The sequence below is a fragment of the Mercenaria mercenaria genome, chromosome 10 (genome assembly GCF_021730395.1).
Source record: "Mercenaria mercenaria strain notata chromosome 10, MADL_Memer_1, whole genome shotgun sequence".
NCBI classification, from domain to species: Eukaryota; Metazoa; Mollusca; class Bivalvia; order Venerida; family Veneridae; genus Mercenaria; species Mercenaria mercenaria.
Window position 1 is genome coordinate 41710026 of NC_069370.1, and position 19417 is coordinate 41729442.

Here is a 19417-nt window from a genome sequence, read left to right on the forward strand (position 1 = left end):
TGATAAAATGAACCAGCGAATCTGCATGTTATTCTTTTCTTTAAAAGAAGATACACAAAGGCACGTACAGTGAACATCCTACCTCATGTCGAACCGCTGCTAATTACTTTAAAATCAACTTTGAATACGGAAGAACGCTAACGTGCAACCGCGAGTTGAGCTTGTCAAACATGGATGTTGTGTGATGTCGAACATTGCCGAAAGTTGTCGAACACTGGCGGACAAGTAATGTGCTGTAACGTCAAGGTGACCGGGGTCGCTTCCGGAGCATTGGGTGCAGTTTTGTATAAATATATGAAACAAATACTCGCAAAGTTTGAAATAGCCCAGCAGTGATTCATATAAACCGCCCTTATCAAAATACAACGTTGTGTTTACTTATGAAATATCTTTATTATTCATGATAAAAAAGATTATTTTGTAAACGTGTACAAATTATTTTAAGTTCTGCTTTACTACTGAAGTATATTTTAATCATCTCCAGCTTCCCATCTTTTCAAATATATCTTCATTTTTTTTTGTTAAAAATAATAAGCACGTGCGTGCACCCCCTTGATATACATAACACGTGCGTGCTTAATTAGCTCTATGCGCACTGTAAAATGTAGAAAACCAATTACACCAAACCAAAAGGCGTACATAAATGTTACGATTTCTAAAAGAATGTATTAAATAAGATCAGTAAATCCAGTGTGGTAATAAATAAATTTTTACGATATTCTTTATTATCAATTTATGAATAGGGAACAATGTGTTAACAATGTAATCTTTCAACAAATAAGTTTACTGTCGAGATAAATATTTTGTAAAATAGATGTATAGATTTAACATAATCAAGGGCAATGTTATTTATATAAAACGGTTGTAAAATGCAGATAAATTGATCACAATTTTATCTTTTTAAATATAAACAACTTTATTTTGTGTCAGTTTCAGATATTGACAAGAACGCCTCCCGGCCAAATCGATATCGGTTCGTGTTTTGTGTTAAAGTTATAAAAAAGCAATAAAATTAAAACAAGGCAACAAGCTATCTTATCATTGTTTAGATCTTATCTCAGTTGGACCATTGTTTCGTGATTATCTTGCCCTAAAATCGAACATAGATCACTTTTAACCTTGTCCCATAATGCTTAGATAATGTAAGAGTCAATCAGCCATGAAACATTTTGAACCCTGGTTAGGGGACACAAAATGTCTTCGAAACATCTTTAATTGCTATTGAAAAATATCTAAGCAATTACATCCCTTATTAAGATGTAGATCACATAGATGAAGAAAGAGACAAGCAAAGCACGGCTGTTATAACCCTCGGTCTGCGTGCCTAGGGGGTATAAATTTGCTCCCTTCTTTTTCAGTGCAATATATCGACCTGTCAGTATGAAATGATTAATGGGTCTGGTGCAGACTAATTTTCTTACCATTTCGATAATAGCACTTTCAGGTAATGCCCAATTATAGACCTTTTGTCTGTTAGTGATTGAGCGATTACAAGCTACTCCCATAAGACAGTGACTGTAGAACGTAAAAACCTGATCGATGAAGATAGAAAATATGTAACCTTGCGTCTTTATGGATACAGATGTAAAAACAGTAAAAACTGCTTCCCATTCTATCCTTCTTTCTTTTTCATTGCTTCTTCACAGATTCTGTACCATTTCACATTATCAGTGTGTTTTCTAAGGGTACAGTGTTGTTGTTGAGTAATGGATCGGGTTAAATTTAGAATAAAAATACAGTCGTTTTTCTGAATTTTCATTTAAATAAATGGTATGTTTGAAGGTAATACCAATTAATCATTACGCAGAAACACACAAAACTAGATTTTATTTAAAACATCCTTAAGAAAGTACTACTTTGGTATACTCCCCCGTTTTAACCAAAAGTTGTGCATATATTAACATTTTAAGGATGTACTTTTTTGAAATATTTTAATGAAAAAGTTATCCTCATTTATGATGTATTGTATTGTGAATTTATGAAGTATATTAAATATTTATTGAATGGCTTGTCGGCCGATAGTTTTGACTATTGACCGCCAAGTCATGAAGAAAGTGTTATATCACATGACATTAGAAAAGAAAATATTTCTGTTCTTCAGGTTTTCCTATAATGCAACAAAAGTGCTGAACTATGAACCGGTCAATAGCACAGACTATGGACCGGTGATTTATATAAGGTGTCAGTCATTTAATAAACTGAATTATAAAAACTGTGGCGATTGGATCTTTAAAAACTGAAGTTTTAGCCCAGTCTCTTGCTCAGCTGCATACAGTGCAACCTTCTTTTTCTGTAATTAACATAAATCTTTCACGCGACCTTTCAATTAAAATAACAAACAAGAAACAAAGATTTTGTTCTCTGAGCATATTTAAGGAGAGGCCCAAAGTGCATATAGTTGACAGAGGTCGTGTTTTTAAGGATAGGTCAATTATTAAAAAAAGAAACACCGGGTACTTAGAATAATTCTCATGATCAAAATAACTTTGCTCTTTTAGTCGCACATACTTTATCATGATGATTTATAATTTTCGAATTACCGCACCAAATCAAACATGAAATAAATACAAAAAAATTAGGAAACGTAGCAAATTATATCAATGACACATGTTTAAATAGATTTTATGATTACTATCCTGTGTAAATAAACTCTAAAAGACCACCAACAAATTTGTTTAAACATTGCTGATCCTTATTTTTTATGAAACCATCTATATCATAACCATATATCATCTTGAACGAAATGAAATCACCCAAACACATCATAAAATTGCTCTTGAAGTTAGAAACGTATCATTCATAAAATGTCTGTTTTTGTAATATAGTTTCGGCCCAACTCTAGTCGCATGGGCTGTATTTTCTTCGGTTTCCATCAAAATTACATTTTACAGAGTATTGGATTTCGCGCTTCGGCGGCCTGTGATTGGATACTGTAATCAGTTCATGAATATGCATAAAAATAGTTCCGCTTTCGCGAGATCCAATACACTGCGTTTAAAATGTAAACATTAGAGAGCAGTCGTTAAACTTTGATATCTGTTTCATCGTTGCAAGTAAGTGTTTCGAATTTTTTCTTTAAGATTTCTTTTTAGGTAAAATTTTGCCGAAAAAGTTGTATTTCTTTCTTGTATTAATGTTTAAAGATAATACGTAGATAAATCAAATACTTGCAGACGACTTTCGCTGTACTATTTCGCGATTGGATTGCTTGGTCACGTGGCTTCTTCAGTGAAAATATGGTTGCGCCCCCTAGGTATTCACAGGTTTTATGAGATAGAGGGTCATATTCGTAAAACTGCTGTCGTTGTGTGAACTAAATATATACGACATTCTATATTTCAATCAAACTTTAAAGGATATTGACGATAGTGTTTGCAATAAAAAAAGAAAACATCTACATTTGGACTTATAAAGATTAATGGCGATCACCTATGGCTACAAATGTAAGTTGGCTTTTTAAAAATACATTATCGCTTAAAACAATGCTCTCGATTTATCAGTCACATTAATATCGTATGAAAATCATTCATATGACAATAAAATATAATGTCGGCTCATTTTAGCACCTTATTCGAAATAACTTTCAAAAGATACGATGTGCGGCTGATTATCGAGAAAATAAAAGAAATTTAATGAGATTTTTACCGTTCTTGGCTGTTTTGAAAGACTGTTAGCCGATGCGCGGTATTATGACCTTATGTGCCTATTAAATCGGTTTAAACCTCCCTTAATCGTTCTGTTTTATGAATCAAGATACTATGAAATTTGCCTTCGAAATGTTTGTTTTATTACATATGAATGGTGTTTTTAGTCTTATTCGGCAATTTTCCTTGGTAGGAAATTTGTTTATTTTATTAACAATGGTGGACATTAAATGATTTTTATTTATTGTTTAATGCCGGAGTTAAGAGTATAAGTGTCATTAATACAAGACGTATGATATCTCAAGTTACAGATTTAGTTCTGATGCGCTTTTAATGATTTAATTCACACTTAAAAGTTATGTGTATTGTCAAATAAAGACTTATAAAAAAAACTTATAAAAATTAACATTGATTGATAATTATTGATGTAGGTTGTAATGTTTAAAGTTAATATAATCATTGCAAAACAAGCTAAGCGCACAAGTGCAAAATGAAGCTATATTTGTGATATTTGAAGACAACTCCGCGTTTTTTTTCTTTAAGTTTGTTTTAGTCAATTAATTTTCTTTTCCTTTTAACTTCTATTAAATGATAATGTGTGCACATCGAATTGAGAGCCAGAGAGCTTAGACTCTATAAATGTATGGTCATGTCGCGGATATGAAAGTGGGAGCACAAAAAATCGCTAAAACTTGGCTACATTAATAGGAACTTTTCTGAAGCATATGAAACTCGGACAAAGTATGTTATATTAGGACGTTTTGAATGTCTGTAACATTTGGTAGTTTACCTTATGTCTAAAATAAGTATAAAAAAGGATTTTAAACTGTATTGAGTTTTGGCATTTCAAATAATAATAGAAATATAAAGGAAAATCAACCAATCATAAGTTTAACTTAAAGCTAACTTTCCTTTTAAGACAGAGTCTCCTGTCTAGTACAATATTAGCCTTGGTAAAAAGAAAAATGACTTACAGCTGGTGGATGATTTATTAATGAAAACTGTATAATATAAATGTACATCAGTATTATTTCTTAATCATTTATAAGGTTTTAAATGTTTATATAGTGTGTATTGTCATGCAAAACAACTAGAAAACCAACATTATCCACTCCCATTTTACATTTTACAGCCCAAATACAGTAATCTCATAAGATTTAGATATGACAAATTATCTGCAAGATTACACCGAAAAAATGCACATAAACACTCATTAAACATAACACAATAATAATAGGTTAGTTCACAATTAAGATTTATGTACTTCATACAAATAGACACATTTTATTCACTTTGAACCAAAGGAAAGCAACACCGTTTCATTTTATTTGCATTCCGTTTATATGCATAACATCATATTTATTGTAAATACAAATTTGACATGATTTGCTAAAATTCTCATGATAGGAAATCATAACGAAACAATCAGTAATTTTATTTGCTTTTTTATGACAAAAATAAATGTTTCCACTCGTAGGATAGGTGGCGAAAAAGAATTTTCATAGTCCTTTTATTTTGGTTTCATAGCTTTTATTTTTATGTAACAAACTTTGACAGATGATACGTTTTTTGATTGGTCAATAAAATGAAATCAAAGAAAAAGACCGCCTTTGATCATGGCTATTGAGCAACAAGATTTGTATTTGGTAATAAAACACACATATATATGAGTAAAAACGATGCTGAAGTGATGAGTGCTAAATTATATGTGTCATAATTTTAACATAAAACGATCATATGCGAACATTTCAGACACACTAGACTGGTAAACAGTTGACAGTAAAATCGAATTTCGCATTGGCCTTTAAGCACCTAAAAGTCAAGGTGATAGTGGGCATTTAAACGGTTACATATTACATTTTAATGAATACATTTTTTTTGTAGTACATGCAGTAATAATGCTGGATTATTTATACGAACTTTAAGTAAGTATTTCTGAATCTTTATTTAGATTTCATTTTATTTTTTGATAACTGCGAACGAATCATTTACAAACTAAATTTTGTCACTTTTGTCTACACATTGCATATTCAAATAGTCAATCCTTTTTCAATGAAACATTAATAATAAACCGTGTTTTGTAAAAAACACAATCTCTCTGCTTTATTCTTACATTCTGTACTGACATTTACTGTGTCATTTATGCCATTAATAGGACGGAATCATATTGATATCTATCATATTTAACTTTCTTCACAGATATCAAGTGCTATAGTTTTCAACTAACACGCATTTTCGGATACTGTAATCGAATTCTCCCTTATTCGTTTAAAATGAAATGAAATAATCATACTGCGGTCTCTAAGGACCTTTATCTCTTGTTGAATTTTACACTCCAATTCTTAATCCAATATTAACGCAAAATTAGTTATTGTGTTTCATTTTGCAAAAACATTCTATGAAATATTACTTAAAATGCATGATTGCGTGTTGGAAATTTCAAGCATGCAAAACTCTAGAGTGAATGTTATGGAACTATTTTTTGTTTGCTCTAGATTCTTCAGTGACGCCATTTGCAAATTTTCCTCAAAACATATGTTGCCCAGGTCGAGCAATAGACTTCGCGTGCCGCGGAATTCAAAATTTATGTTCTTCTTACGCTCTGGTTTAGACTACAAGATTGCGAAGTTAAAGATTTATACTGTCTTCTTGAACGTAAATAACAGGGATTGTGGGAGGCCAGGATTTCAAACAAACGCATATTTCCCGTGCTTTTTCGACTTATTTATGTTCTTGTTTTTTTTTTCCTTGGTGGGGCTAGGGTGGAAAACTTATCAGTTTTAGGCGAATGAATCAAACGTTGAAGCACATAATATTTAAGTTTTGGTGATTTTTTTCCCGCATGATATGACTGAATTCTGGCTAAAAATGTTAGAGTATATGTGCTAAACAATATCTTATACACGCACATACTTTAACTGTATTTTAAATCCTTGCATATAAAGAGATAAAACGAGGAATATAACTCTGTTGAATATAACGTTTTGTTTCTTCCATATCTAATTTCCATACATGATACACCAGACTAGATTTGAGAACTTCTGCAAAGTCAAGTCAAGTATAGTCATGAAAGTTTACCCCTTGAAAATCCAACATCAACAACAACAACAAGAAAAAACAAACGCGGATGAAAACTTTTAATTTCCAGTTTAGTTACTCCATATAGATTTAAATAATAAGTGTAGACTTTCTGACACCTGATTATGTTCGTTTTATTAAAGGGATATCCTAGCTGCCCGAAATTCTTCCTTACTTTTAACTTCCTTGGATGTTGAAAAACCGTGCGAAGTTGCGATGTCATTAAGCCGAACATGATATGTGTAATAGCGAAAACTTTTCACCTATTTAGTGCATTTGTCGTTATTTATGTTCCTTTCGCGTGTAACTGAAGCTGATAATACTCTCTAAATTGACGTAATTTAAGTTCAATTTGATATAAACAAACCAACATTTCCCATACCCACAACCTACATGAATTTAAAAACGATTTCGGTATATTCTAATGTTTTGAAAATGTGTTTTTACACCGTAAGAATAACTAGGTGTGATATATGCACTTGAACGGTGCACGCTTAGGCGAATTGTACATTTTTTCTGACCAGAATTGATGTGTTTTTAATCGAGCATGTATGATTAGAAACAAATCTGGATATATGAGCTAAGGAAAACGTAACACCAAGGTGCGTTAATGAATTCAAGTTATTTTAACAAATACAAAAATGTACTTTTGAAAATCTATCCGTTGGAATGCTTGCGCAGTTACTTTAGACAACGTTTTTCGACTTACAATATGTTTTATTTAGCTTGCACCTGCTTAAAAGGATGTTTTGATCTTATTCGTTTTCATTAAATGAGATGAAACTTTCGAACCTTGTTTCAACATTCAGTATACACTATATTAAATTATTACACGAATCCTTATATATATCATCGCTCCATGGTTTGTGCTGTTGACCTGTCTATAGTCCAACAGCTAAAGTCAAAACGTGAAAATCTATTCCTTATATGATGTAATAAAACAGTTATTTAATGGACTGCCGATCAACAGTCAAAAATATCGAACCTCGTCCTTGTGACATCGGGTAATAGTATTGAGTATTTACCGGCAAGTCGTTCAGTAAGTGTATACTAATACATGCTAACACTCGGAAGTTATATATACATGGACCTCGGAAAGATGCATGAGGTTTTAATAATTAAATGAGCCATGCCATGAGAAAACCGACATAGTGGCTTTGCGACCAGCATGGATCCAGACCAGCCTGCGCATCCGCGCAGTCTGGTCAGGATCAATGCTGTTCGCTAACGGTTTCTCTAATTGCAGTAGGCTTTAAAAGCGTACAGCATGGATCCTGACCAGACTGCGCGGATGCGCAGGCTGGTTTGGGTCCATGCTGGTCGAAAACCCGCTATGTTGGTTTTCTCATGCCCCAGCTCAATTAAATACAAAGATGGCATGCCGTGACATTCACCATTATAAAGATCATTTTGTGATTTGATTCAGTTTTTAATACAAGCACGAAACCGTTATGGAAATTATGCTTCCAAAACAATATTTCTATAATGTCATTTACATATAATATCAATTAAGTGATTAAGGGTATAAATGAATGTTTTAATTATTTTCCAAATAGTCTGGTCTTAGATAGACATTGTCACAATGTAGTTGAATGAAGAAACAAATGTTGAACAAATATACTGAATTAAAAACACCGTTGTCGTTTAATTGTGGTAGAAGGTATGAAAAAGAGTCAGACTCTAGAAGACTAGAATTTTAGCGAAGTCTTAAGTTTGGCTGCCTTTAAAATGTTAATATACCTATCTTAAAGAATTAACCCGAAGCATCATTTAATTACAGAAGTACAATGTCGAGGTAAATAAAACATTATATTTTGGTCAATGATTTATCTCGGTTAAACAATATTATAAAGTCTTCTTTATATTTTTCAGTGGTTATGGTAAACTATGGAAAGCCCTGCTAACAACATTCTAGCCGCCCATTCAGGATTATCGTTGTATCCAAACCCCATTAGTACTTCCGTCCCAGGTCTGCTGAGTTCGAGCCCAACACAAGAGTCTTCGTCATCCCGGTTGTCCGGGAACAACTCGTGGGGAAGCTACACCGGTGACAGTGGAATTGTTGCCCACAATTCGTGTTCAATGGCATCTTACGGCAACCTGCCCCTAGGGGCCAGTTTTTCAATGAACAGCAAAGCAGCTGCATATAATTCTGCTTTTGGAAGCAGTTCTGACTACCTAAATTGTAGACAAATGGTTAATCACATGTCCCCCTTGAACGCTATGCCCATGCGCAATTACCCCTCAATATATGGTGACATGTATCAAGGACATACCGCCGGTTACACTAACAGTGGATTTTATCCCGACATGACCGCCGGAATCCCGCCTTTTCCAGGCAGAGAGTTAGATTGTCGGCAACCACCATCAGAATCTTCAGAAGGAGGTAGGTTTAGTGGCACCGGAAGTTCAAAGAATGTTATTACCGGATGTAGATTTCTAAAAACCTAATCGATTTTGGATACGACCAAGTGTCCAAAATATATTTGTCGTTTATATATGAAAATGCTACATTAGTAACGGGTTTTCTTGGATTTTTTCTTTGACTACATCCAAGTTATTACTTCAGCAACATTATTCTTGTGTCCTGATGATCACACATTTTTTTTCCACTTGTAATTTTACAAATATTAAAATTTCGCATCATTTGAATACTCCTTCATGTAGTATGGTTTTTATCATACTTCTGATAACCGTCAGATTTCACATACGGACATGTAAGTAACAAATCTTCACGTTTCGGGAAAATTAAATGGGACCCCGAAAACAGATTTTGTTTCCAACCGCAAATGATAATGGATTTTAGTAAATATGTAGAAAACTTGAAACTTGAAATTTTGTCTGTCACCACTATGTCTTATTGATAAGGAAACAAGAAAATCCCAGAAAAAAAAAAACGTTATGAAATAGGAATACTGATCTCTAAATCCTTTAATTTTTGGCATGCTTTTTCTAAATTGACTGTGAAGAAATATAAAGGAAATTGATGTTCAGTACTTCTTTTCAAATTGATATACATATATTGACATCGCCTTTTTTCCAAGATTATATATATATATAATATTTGAAATTAGTTTACAGACGTTTTGAAAGAAGCATACCCACAGGTCTTCAAATCTGTGTTACTTGACGTACATTAATCAAATCAAAATATTTTGATATTAATTAAGACATCATTACAAAACAAATTATGTATAAATTGCAGCATAAATGTAAGATTTTAAAGGCTGTAAATCAGTACCCCGCAGATATAAAACTTCAAAATTTTCAATTTTTATTACGTTAATATGTCAAGGAAGTAAATAAAAAATTTGAGACTAAATTTTGACAGCTGACCTGATGTCAATATTGAGTTTAATCAGTGCGAACAGTGACCACTGGTAATAGTCTCTAATCTGTCCTAAAATATACAAACAAAACAATATATACAACTGAAACATAAATGCTAGCCATGTATACTTGAACAACATTAAGCCTTTTCTTATTTACGAAGAAGAAATCATAACCAATAAACAAGATATGCTGACGTCTATCGCATATTCAAAATTAATGTTGAGGCAAGAAATTAGTTCGAACATTGAGACCAGTTTGATACAGCACATTATGCTATTAGGGACAGAAATGACTTTTTTTCTCTAAACAAACACTTTGCTACAGTAGCTGCGTTTGTTTTATGCCATCTGGTCAGTTTTTAGCAAGCAAGCGTTTTAATCGAGCACATCTCCAAATGACCGTATAATTAAGCGGAACACGTGGCACCGTTTGGAACCGATGTTCCAAGGATAATAAACATGCAATCAAGTGTGCATGCTAATGGGCGAACTTTGATTGGGTTTTCTAACAGAAATGTCTAATAATTTATCCATTTCCGACATCTATAGCGGCTAGTTTGTTTTATTAGCGAGAAAATCATTATGCCATTGATGGAAACTGTACTGTAATTTGTATTTTTTCCGAGAGATATGAGGGAAAATTGACCAGTATCTTGATTTTTGATACAACACTTGTGCGAGCTACCTTAAATCGGATTGAATTGGAAAGAACTTGTGTCCTTTTTCGATTTCAGAAATACATTTTCCTGTCAGTTGTATTTTTTAAATAGATATTTCCCAACATTCTAAGTTAAAATTAATGTTGATTTTTCTTGTATTCCTATCATTTTTTGCTTTAAAGAGTAACATTTAAAATAAAACATTTTTATCATGAAATCAGAAATTGATGTGGAAAAAATGCTATGTTACAATTACAGACTTACATTATATAGAAACTTAGTAAAATACTTTGAGGTTAAAAGAAAGATTTTCTTCCGGCTTAGCGCTTTTTAGTCTTAAAGTTTAGCCAGGGACTGATGGAATCTAAAATGTTGAGCAGTTCCACCCATGAACATATGGATGAATACCTGAACTACAGTTTTGCCGTTCCACGCATCGTTATCCTAAACAATACACATGAAATTAATTAAGCACCCTTGCAAAGTTTTGTTTTAATATCAATAAACGTTTAATTAACGCAACGTTGAATGTAAGAGGCAATTAATTAACCACGCGAGTACCTGTTTTAGTGTAATACGCACACACAAAGACTATGTAGTATTTGTAATCTAAATGCAATAAATAGCTGGTTAGATAATGCAGTTGGTAAAATAAGGCTATACTGTATTTTCATTGATGAAAGCTGATGCCAGCTAACTTGTGTTAGAGTCTCCGGTTTCTGATTTACTGGAGCTGCCATCAACAGTTTATAAAGATTCAGCAACTCAACACCTCATACTGCTGGGACCACAGCAAGTATTTATCTATAAATCATTTCAAAGCATAAAGAATAATGCTTGATATCAACAAACATGTATCATCATGTATTTTGTAGCCATTTTTGATTTTTTTTTAATATTTAATGTTGCGTATACATTAGGTGGAATTATTACACGATTTCTTGTATACATTGCCGGTCAGTAGTTTCTAAAAAGTATTGTAATGAACACTTATTGAACGGTTTGCTGGTCAATAAGCCTTTTATATACGCTATTTCCGTACCGATTAAATAGATTGTTTTCTAGCATCTTGCGGTTTTTGGCGATGTTTTGTTGCGGTGATTTGTTTATACTTTTCTTTTGTTCTCGCTAAACTTGTTGTTCAATATTATTAAACATATCGTGGCGGAATTTTCCTTTATTTTAAGGATATCCACTAAATTTTCGTTAAGGCTTAGGTTGCAGCAAAGTTTTATAGAAATAGAATTGATGGGCAGACAGACTTTCATACAATTGATTAAGAGAACTCTCCTAAAATGAATTCTTTAAACATTGTTTTGATACATATCAACCAATACACGGATTAAGACTTTACACCAGTAGCGAAATTCACTTTTTTTTTTGCTTATTAAGATTAAACGCAGAAAAACATAATAGACACTCAATATAATAAAGTAACGCATACTTATAGTTAAAGTAAGTAAAAGAACATCCCTCACCCGAGACCTGTCAGCTCTGTCAACGCTAGATGTTTATACTCGCATCTTCACACCTAGGTAGCTAATTGATTCATGTATATATATTAGCGGCTCTTTTGATGTATATAAGAGCTGCTGTCTTTGAAGGTGAAAATAAATTGCACGCATTAGGTCAGTAAGTAAACGGGCAGTGAATTCTCAAAATATAACACTTCGTTTGTGAAGTAACAACTTTAAAACGCTCGTGGTCAGATCTAAGATTATGACGTCAATTTCGAAACATATCTTTATCCCGTGACGTCAAGATATATTTCAATAAGCTGCGTTTCTTGTAAACAAAAGCTATGACGTCCTATCTTCGTAGTTTTTGCAATGTATAGTGTTTAAATGACACATCATTCTACATCTTTGTCTAAATTTCAACTGTAAAATTACTTATGTAATAAGAAGACGTGAAAAGCCGGTAGGAAAAGAGAGGGGAAAAAAGCTTCAATCTCTGAAAAAAAGTTACTTTACATAAAGAATAATAACATGGGAATTAGAATTACATTAATCAACCAGGTTTTCAAATATTTCATCCAATCGAGATAACGCCTTTCCTTTTTCAAATGACAATGTGATATTTAATTCTTATTTATACATATGCCCGTCAGATTAAACCGAATTAACGTTGTTTTCGATGGGAAGCGTATCTAATTAACGTCCGACGATGATTTATACGTTATGTAAATGAAAACTCCTCAATATTAATAAACGCCGATTGTTTTCTGAAATAACACGCATTGAATGTGTAAATATACATGAAAAAATGATAAATATGCGGTTATTTGTCACTGTTTTGACATGAATTCGATAGGTATCGGTCTCCTGTACGTAACATATAACGTTATAAAATATACCATTATATTCGGGCTATTCTAATTCTCATCAGACGTGAATATTATAATTTCTTTGAGTACTTGTATGGTTTAAAATACATTTTTAATTAAACTTTGTTTTCGTTCATATACGTATAAAAAAAGAGAGCAAAGAGGGATATAAGGAGTACCATAAGTGACATAATACATTTTTCATTTTGATTATCGAAATATTATAACAAATAACGAAATTCAGTTTCCCTTTTTTCGAAATCTCATTCCGTTAAGGGGCTCCTTGGGAATATGAAATAAGCGGTTACAATATTTCATATATCTGTTATGCTATAATTGTGCTTTTTTCATGTAATGTCATATTATTTCAACAGAACATATCTTGCCCACTTACTATTATTAATTAGAAGTCATATATCATATAAATTACATGTGCAAAGCACTTTTAATACTGCAGACATCTTGTGCAAAGCACATATTGCACTACAAAAGCAAATCAATCTTATTTTCTCATTTTCTTTTCAAGAGAAGACAACAGTTAGCATAAGTATATTCTTGCTTTTATATAGCTTATATAAAGTAAAAGGAATATAAAAACAATATCAATTCGCCGTACTTGCCCGTAAAATGAATTGTTCCAATTATATGTCGTAACTGAAATCTTGTCTTGAGCAGACTGGTGAAAATTTATATAACATAGCTTGATTAAGTAAATTGCATAAAGCCGCTTCTATTTATTAATAATCATTATTAAAATATCAGTAGTAAGCACTCTTTTATTTTTGTCGTCTTGCAGATTTTGATCATGTTTATCATAGTCTAATTAATAATTATTGTCCATAACCAAACTGGTGTTGTTTTTTCCCGAAAATTCTTTCAGAGCTAGTCGTTTTGAGGAAAAAAAATGTGAGTAAAAGTATGAAATTTGTCACGATTACATGTAATAGTAGCTTCATCAGTGCAGAGTTAGACATCCGAAAAAAGTTCAAAACTAGTTAGTTAACTTCTTTAAAAGAAAAACTCACAAAAAGGGAGAAAGTAATGTGTTTTAAAAACGGTTACGGAAACTAATGTTCTATACATTTGGCCTTTTCCGTTGCAGAGTTAAAATAATTCCCATTATATGGAGACTCCCACAGGGAGTCGAATATACTTAATCATTGTTATGTAGTCGATTTATTTTTGAACTTTTGCAACTCCGCATATCAGCTTTCTTGTATTCTGAAATACGATGCGGTCATTCATTGAAAATCTTCCATTCTGCATTATGATTTTACGCGTAATTTCTAGAAAAACGCATTACTGTGCTATGTTTTGTTTGAACAAGCGCAGACATACAGTTGTATAGCGTAAGTCCGGATAAATATTCATCATTCATTTTGTTAGGGTTGATTGTTGTTTTTATCAAATGAATTGTAATAATTTATCATAACGGTTTAAACAGATGTCGAATTGATCTTTATTTCGAAATTTAACCCAAGAATTTACATTATAAATTCCATTAATTAGTTAATATTTTAGAAGGAATTTTTCTATCAAAAGCGATTAAATGCAAAAAAAATCTAGCTTAGTTTTAAAATGCTTTATTTCATATCACATAAAACAGTATGTGTTCTGTTAGCATTTAGAAGGGTGTTATATAAATCTCACTATTTCTACCGAAATGAAAAAGAAAAAAAAATACATTAAAACAGCAACAAAGACACAAACAAATATTAGGCAAACATTAGGAAAACATCACAATGAAATGAAGAAACAGGGTAAAAGTGTAAAACAGCAGAGGTAATTACGTTGGCTTGTGTCCACCAGTTATATTGTTATAAGTTATAAAACGTTTAGCGGAAAATCTTGAGAGGTATTGTTTTATTGTTTCATTTCGATTTATGAGCAGCTGACAAATTTATTGCTAGAATTGTCGTAAACATTGCTTATAGACCGCTATGCAAATATTTATTTAAACCTCTCTTAATCAAGTATCAAGGAAAGTAAGGTGAGAATGGTGTCCGACTTGGACGTTTTCCCAGGCTTTCGGTGGTTCAGAAATGTGCTTGAAACCTTTCAGTAAAGTTTCGTACAGATTTTCACTTCCGCGCGCATTCCAGGAACATGGTTCCGCGCAGATCTCTTCGGGTACTTCCGTATATTTCCTTTAATTTATCATTTAAAAAAAAAGGCTTTTTACCAAAATAAATGTCTAAACCTGCACAAGATGGAATAAAACTATAACCTGTTATTAACTGCGAATAAAATGTCTCGTATATCAATAATTAATAAAACCTAACTACTATTTTCTAAATATATCGCGCAAGAATTTTCGCGCACTTTTTTCTTTGATCCCTTAGACTAAACAAATCATAAACATCCCGTAATTACAGCAAAAACAGACATAACTTAAGATTTTATATGCTTTTATATTGACCGTCAGAATTTATTGGTTATTTTATATGAATTGACATATATTAGCAATACAACGGCAATAATTCCGCATTATTAGATGTGTTTTAATACTTGCTTCTTGTTAAGACTTATAGTATAAAAGACATTAATACGAGGTTTAATGCCTATGTAGAATCCCAGAATACCTCGTGTTAACTGTTAGTTAATGTTTCTTTTACACCCTGAGGTCGATATGTGTTTTGTGTTTATTGTTACAGACGCGATTATTAATTGCGTGAAAGTGACTATTCCGATTAGAAGCGAACAATATCATATTTTCACGCAATTCACAATTAAAACAGACATTTACATTATCAGTTGAACATTTCCTGTTCATGATACGTTTAGATATCTCATGTTGTGCATTTGCCTATCAATAATTATACAAGTGAATGTAATGATCAGAAAGCGGGGTTTTCCATCGACTTAAGTGCATAAAAGGTAGACTTTTTCATTTAAACCGACCCGCTTGTAGATGAACTTTCTTAAAAAATAATAAAACACACAAATAATGAAAATTATGTTTTGTGAAAAAACTTTAAAGCAGCAAGAATTAAAAATGGTAAAAAATCTTAACCACAAAGCAATAACGCGGCGTCGAAACAGGAAATATTCTTTAGACAGCTTTTTAAATGAAATTCATGAATAATAACTTCTACTTTTTTAATAATGTTTATTTATAAATGAAGCAACACGCCGTCTCTCAGTACTACAAAACATCTCAGACCAGACACTTAAACATCCCGTTTACCTATTGTATTCTTTAATAAGATGTATATCCCCTCTGTTTATACAATTTCTTTCCAAAACCTCAAGTTGTAATGTGAAACATTGTATCTATTAACCACCCACATTGTTAAAGTGTAGCTCGTAGCCTCCTTACCGCTCGACGGGAGCGAACTATAAGAAACACACACGAAATGTGCGTATCTCGTTATTTTTACTGCATCGCGCCATCTTGGAACCCAACTAAGTACTCGCTCTTTCAGAAATGTTCGTATGATATCTTATATTTCATACATATCAAAGAAGTTTCTCAACTACGAAATGGACATTCCAGACAAACTTAAACGGTAGCCTCGTAAATATTATGTTAAAGATCAAAAAGGCATGACATATCATTTTTCTCGTGCACCTGTTTATAAAACACGCCACTGATAATTTACACGAATATTACCATACGATCCGTGTAATGTATGTCTATTGTTTTCAACAACGACTTTCAGTTTTCAGTCATAGCACGTGCTATCGGGAATTGAACAGGCTCGAGTTAAATATGGTCATGCTATGTGTAAATCATATTTGACAATCTATACCATACGTTGAATCTTGGACTGACGGCTTGTCTTACACTGTAACTATCATTTACGTCAAATAATGCAGAATGCCTGAATATCTTGAACGAAAAAAAGCTCATGTGGTTGGTGAAGGTCGTAAAATTGAAGACGACATAAATTCTGGAGCAAATTCGCGTACCGAAACAAACATTCTTATTTGGTTGTTTTCAGTAGTTTAGATAATATTTTTTAAACGATAATGTAACTTTCATTGTTTTTATCGCCATTATTTGGTTCCATTTTAGTTAATAGCGTTGAAATATTATGAAAATCGATCAATTCTACATTGTAATAAAGACCATTTCCGAATAATGACTTCAAATATATAGCCTGTCTTAAAAGGACACCATTTTCTGTCCGGACTAAACTTCAAACTGAATTTCACCTCGTACATGTGACATCCTGTTAACAACGGCATCGTGATTTCCCAAAGTTCGATCTTTATAGACATATATCAGACAAGGTACAGTTACATTTGAACTGTGCCGTTATCGTCCGGACGTCTGTCACATTTTCTTTTCTGGTGTTTCAAAAGAATCAGAAACGACCTTGCCAACATACATTTACATTTCCTTTCATATAGCCTCAATAATATGCAGAAGAGTTGCCTTAGAATTGAATAGAAGCTGCCACGGCGGCCATAAAAATTTGAGTTACTACCGCACTTCAATTATTTATTTCTTAATACAGTCTAGGATAAAATCCGTAGCGGCTATCCCGTTATTACGGTATTCATATCGACCTACTCAGATTATATAGTGTTTGTTCATCGTGGGATTTATTGATATTTATCTAATTATATCCATTTTTATAGCTTCTATCTGTCTGTCTATGATTGTCCTAAGTGTTTACAGGGCCGGTATTCACTGTTAACTATGCTGTTGTGCTTATTTTCTCCCATGTCATTACACATTTTTGATAATGGGACGGATCCAAACCAAAATAGTTATCTTTTTTAATCAATTCGAATCTAAGTTTCGCTACTCAACAATTAATTCTTTTTTTTAGATTGTTATTTCGTAATTATTTAACAAAAGATGAGAACAGCATGATTATGAACAATGAATAATAATTCTGGTCCTGATAAGTCGAACGTTTGTTTTGCTAAAAAAGTCAAAATTTATTATCATAAAGTTTTAAAGGTTCCGACGTATTCGAGTTATCCAGGTACAACAGTTCACACTTTCATATTTGCTTGACCTTTTAGATTAATGATATCATTTAATAAGTTAATTCAAAAGTTTCCAACCAACAGTTCATAAATTATATTCAGCGATTGTATTGTATCCTAGGGCGACATGCAGACCAAAGAAACTTTCCCGCCTTTCAACAACATCAAAGTCCATGTCATGACAAACTTCATTTCTCAGTGTTCGGACTTCTTATTTATGACTAAAAATCCTTTTCCTCATTTGAATCACCAGCGAGGTGAATATATGCTATAGTTCATTTATTGTGGTTTGCGAATGGTATTTTTTATTTGTATAAAGTGTGCTTAAGTGCTCTTTTCACCTTGAAACACCAAGGTCGCAAACGCTCAAATTTCTTACAGCATGTAATTGAAAATTAAACAAATATAAAACAATACAAAGAATAAGTTTTTGTTCTGGGGCATTTAGTCCGAATTAAATAGACTACATAGAAATGAATATTAATAAAAAATCACAGAACGTGCCATTGATTATAACAAAAATAGTTTCAAATCGAGTCTGACAAAGAATAATGAAATAATGAAAAAAAAAATCTATATGTGAACAAAAACAAAACAAAATAACGTGTACTCGATTGCTAAAAATCCTCACTCAAAATCTTCAGTTACAAACGGAAGCACTCCTTCAAAAAGTACATTTAAACAGAAAATGTTCGGAGTTTCTGATAACTCAGCTATAAATCATAATGTGTGTGTAAAGACATTTTTATATGAATGTGTTTACAAGTGAAAAACAAGCTTGTAGGAAGCCATTACATAAAGTATATAAATACACGCACTTTTTATCTCTTTACGATATAAGAAATAAAAAACAACAAAACAAGACAGTATCAAAGATAAACCAAGATCAAAGAATCAGAAACAGAATGTATTCAATACACACAGTGACAAATGTGGGAAAACACAAAGTATGACATATATGGTGATTAATATATCTTCAAATTTGACAATATTACACAATAACAATATGTAAACTGACAGTGGGTATGCTCCCAAAAACGTTCATATGTCCTTTTCTTTTCTTTCTCCAATACGTCATTTACACGACAATACGTCGATTGGACATCTAAATCATTTATCGATTAACGTAATATTGACTTTATGACGTAATTATTTTTATAACGACCCGAACGCTTGCCCTTGACGTTTTTAAATCAGACATTGATGGATAAATCAAAGAAATTTCTGACGGCGGCTAGACATATTTCGTCTGCTACTATACGAAAGTTTTTACCATCTTTAATCAAAGCAGGCAATTAATGACAAATTAACAATCGTTAACAATATTTGTACAGACATGCCTGTATACAATCGAACAACATTAAAAATATATCAAGTTATGCATTGATAATGAAAAGTTTGCTGTTAACATCCTTAATGATGAAGTTATTTTTC

The 19417-nt window shown here is 32.3% G+C and overlaps 1 protein-coding gene across 6 annotated transcripts in view; it reads left to right on the forward strand.

Annotated features, from left to right (window-relative positions):
• The window catches only part of LOC123561811 (homeobox protein php-3-like), a 75771-nt gene that overhangs the window by 52227 nt on the left and 4127 nt on the right, over positions 1–19417 (forward strand). For 4 of the 6 annotated variants that reach the window (XM_045354417.2, XM_045354415.2, XM_045354416.2 and 1 more), the window contains one exon: positions 8595–9108. In XM_045354417.2, coding sequence (XP_045210352.1) covers positions 8610–9108 — 499 coding nt within the window. In that variant the 5' untranslated portion in view covers positions 8595–8609. Of the gene's footprint in view, positions 1–3279; positions 3444–5429; positions 5570–8594; positions 9109–19417 lie in introns of those variants that run through there. The other 2 variants (XM_045354414.2, XM_045354418.2) reach the window with 2 other exon arrangements.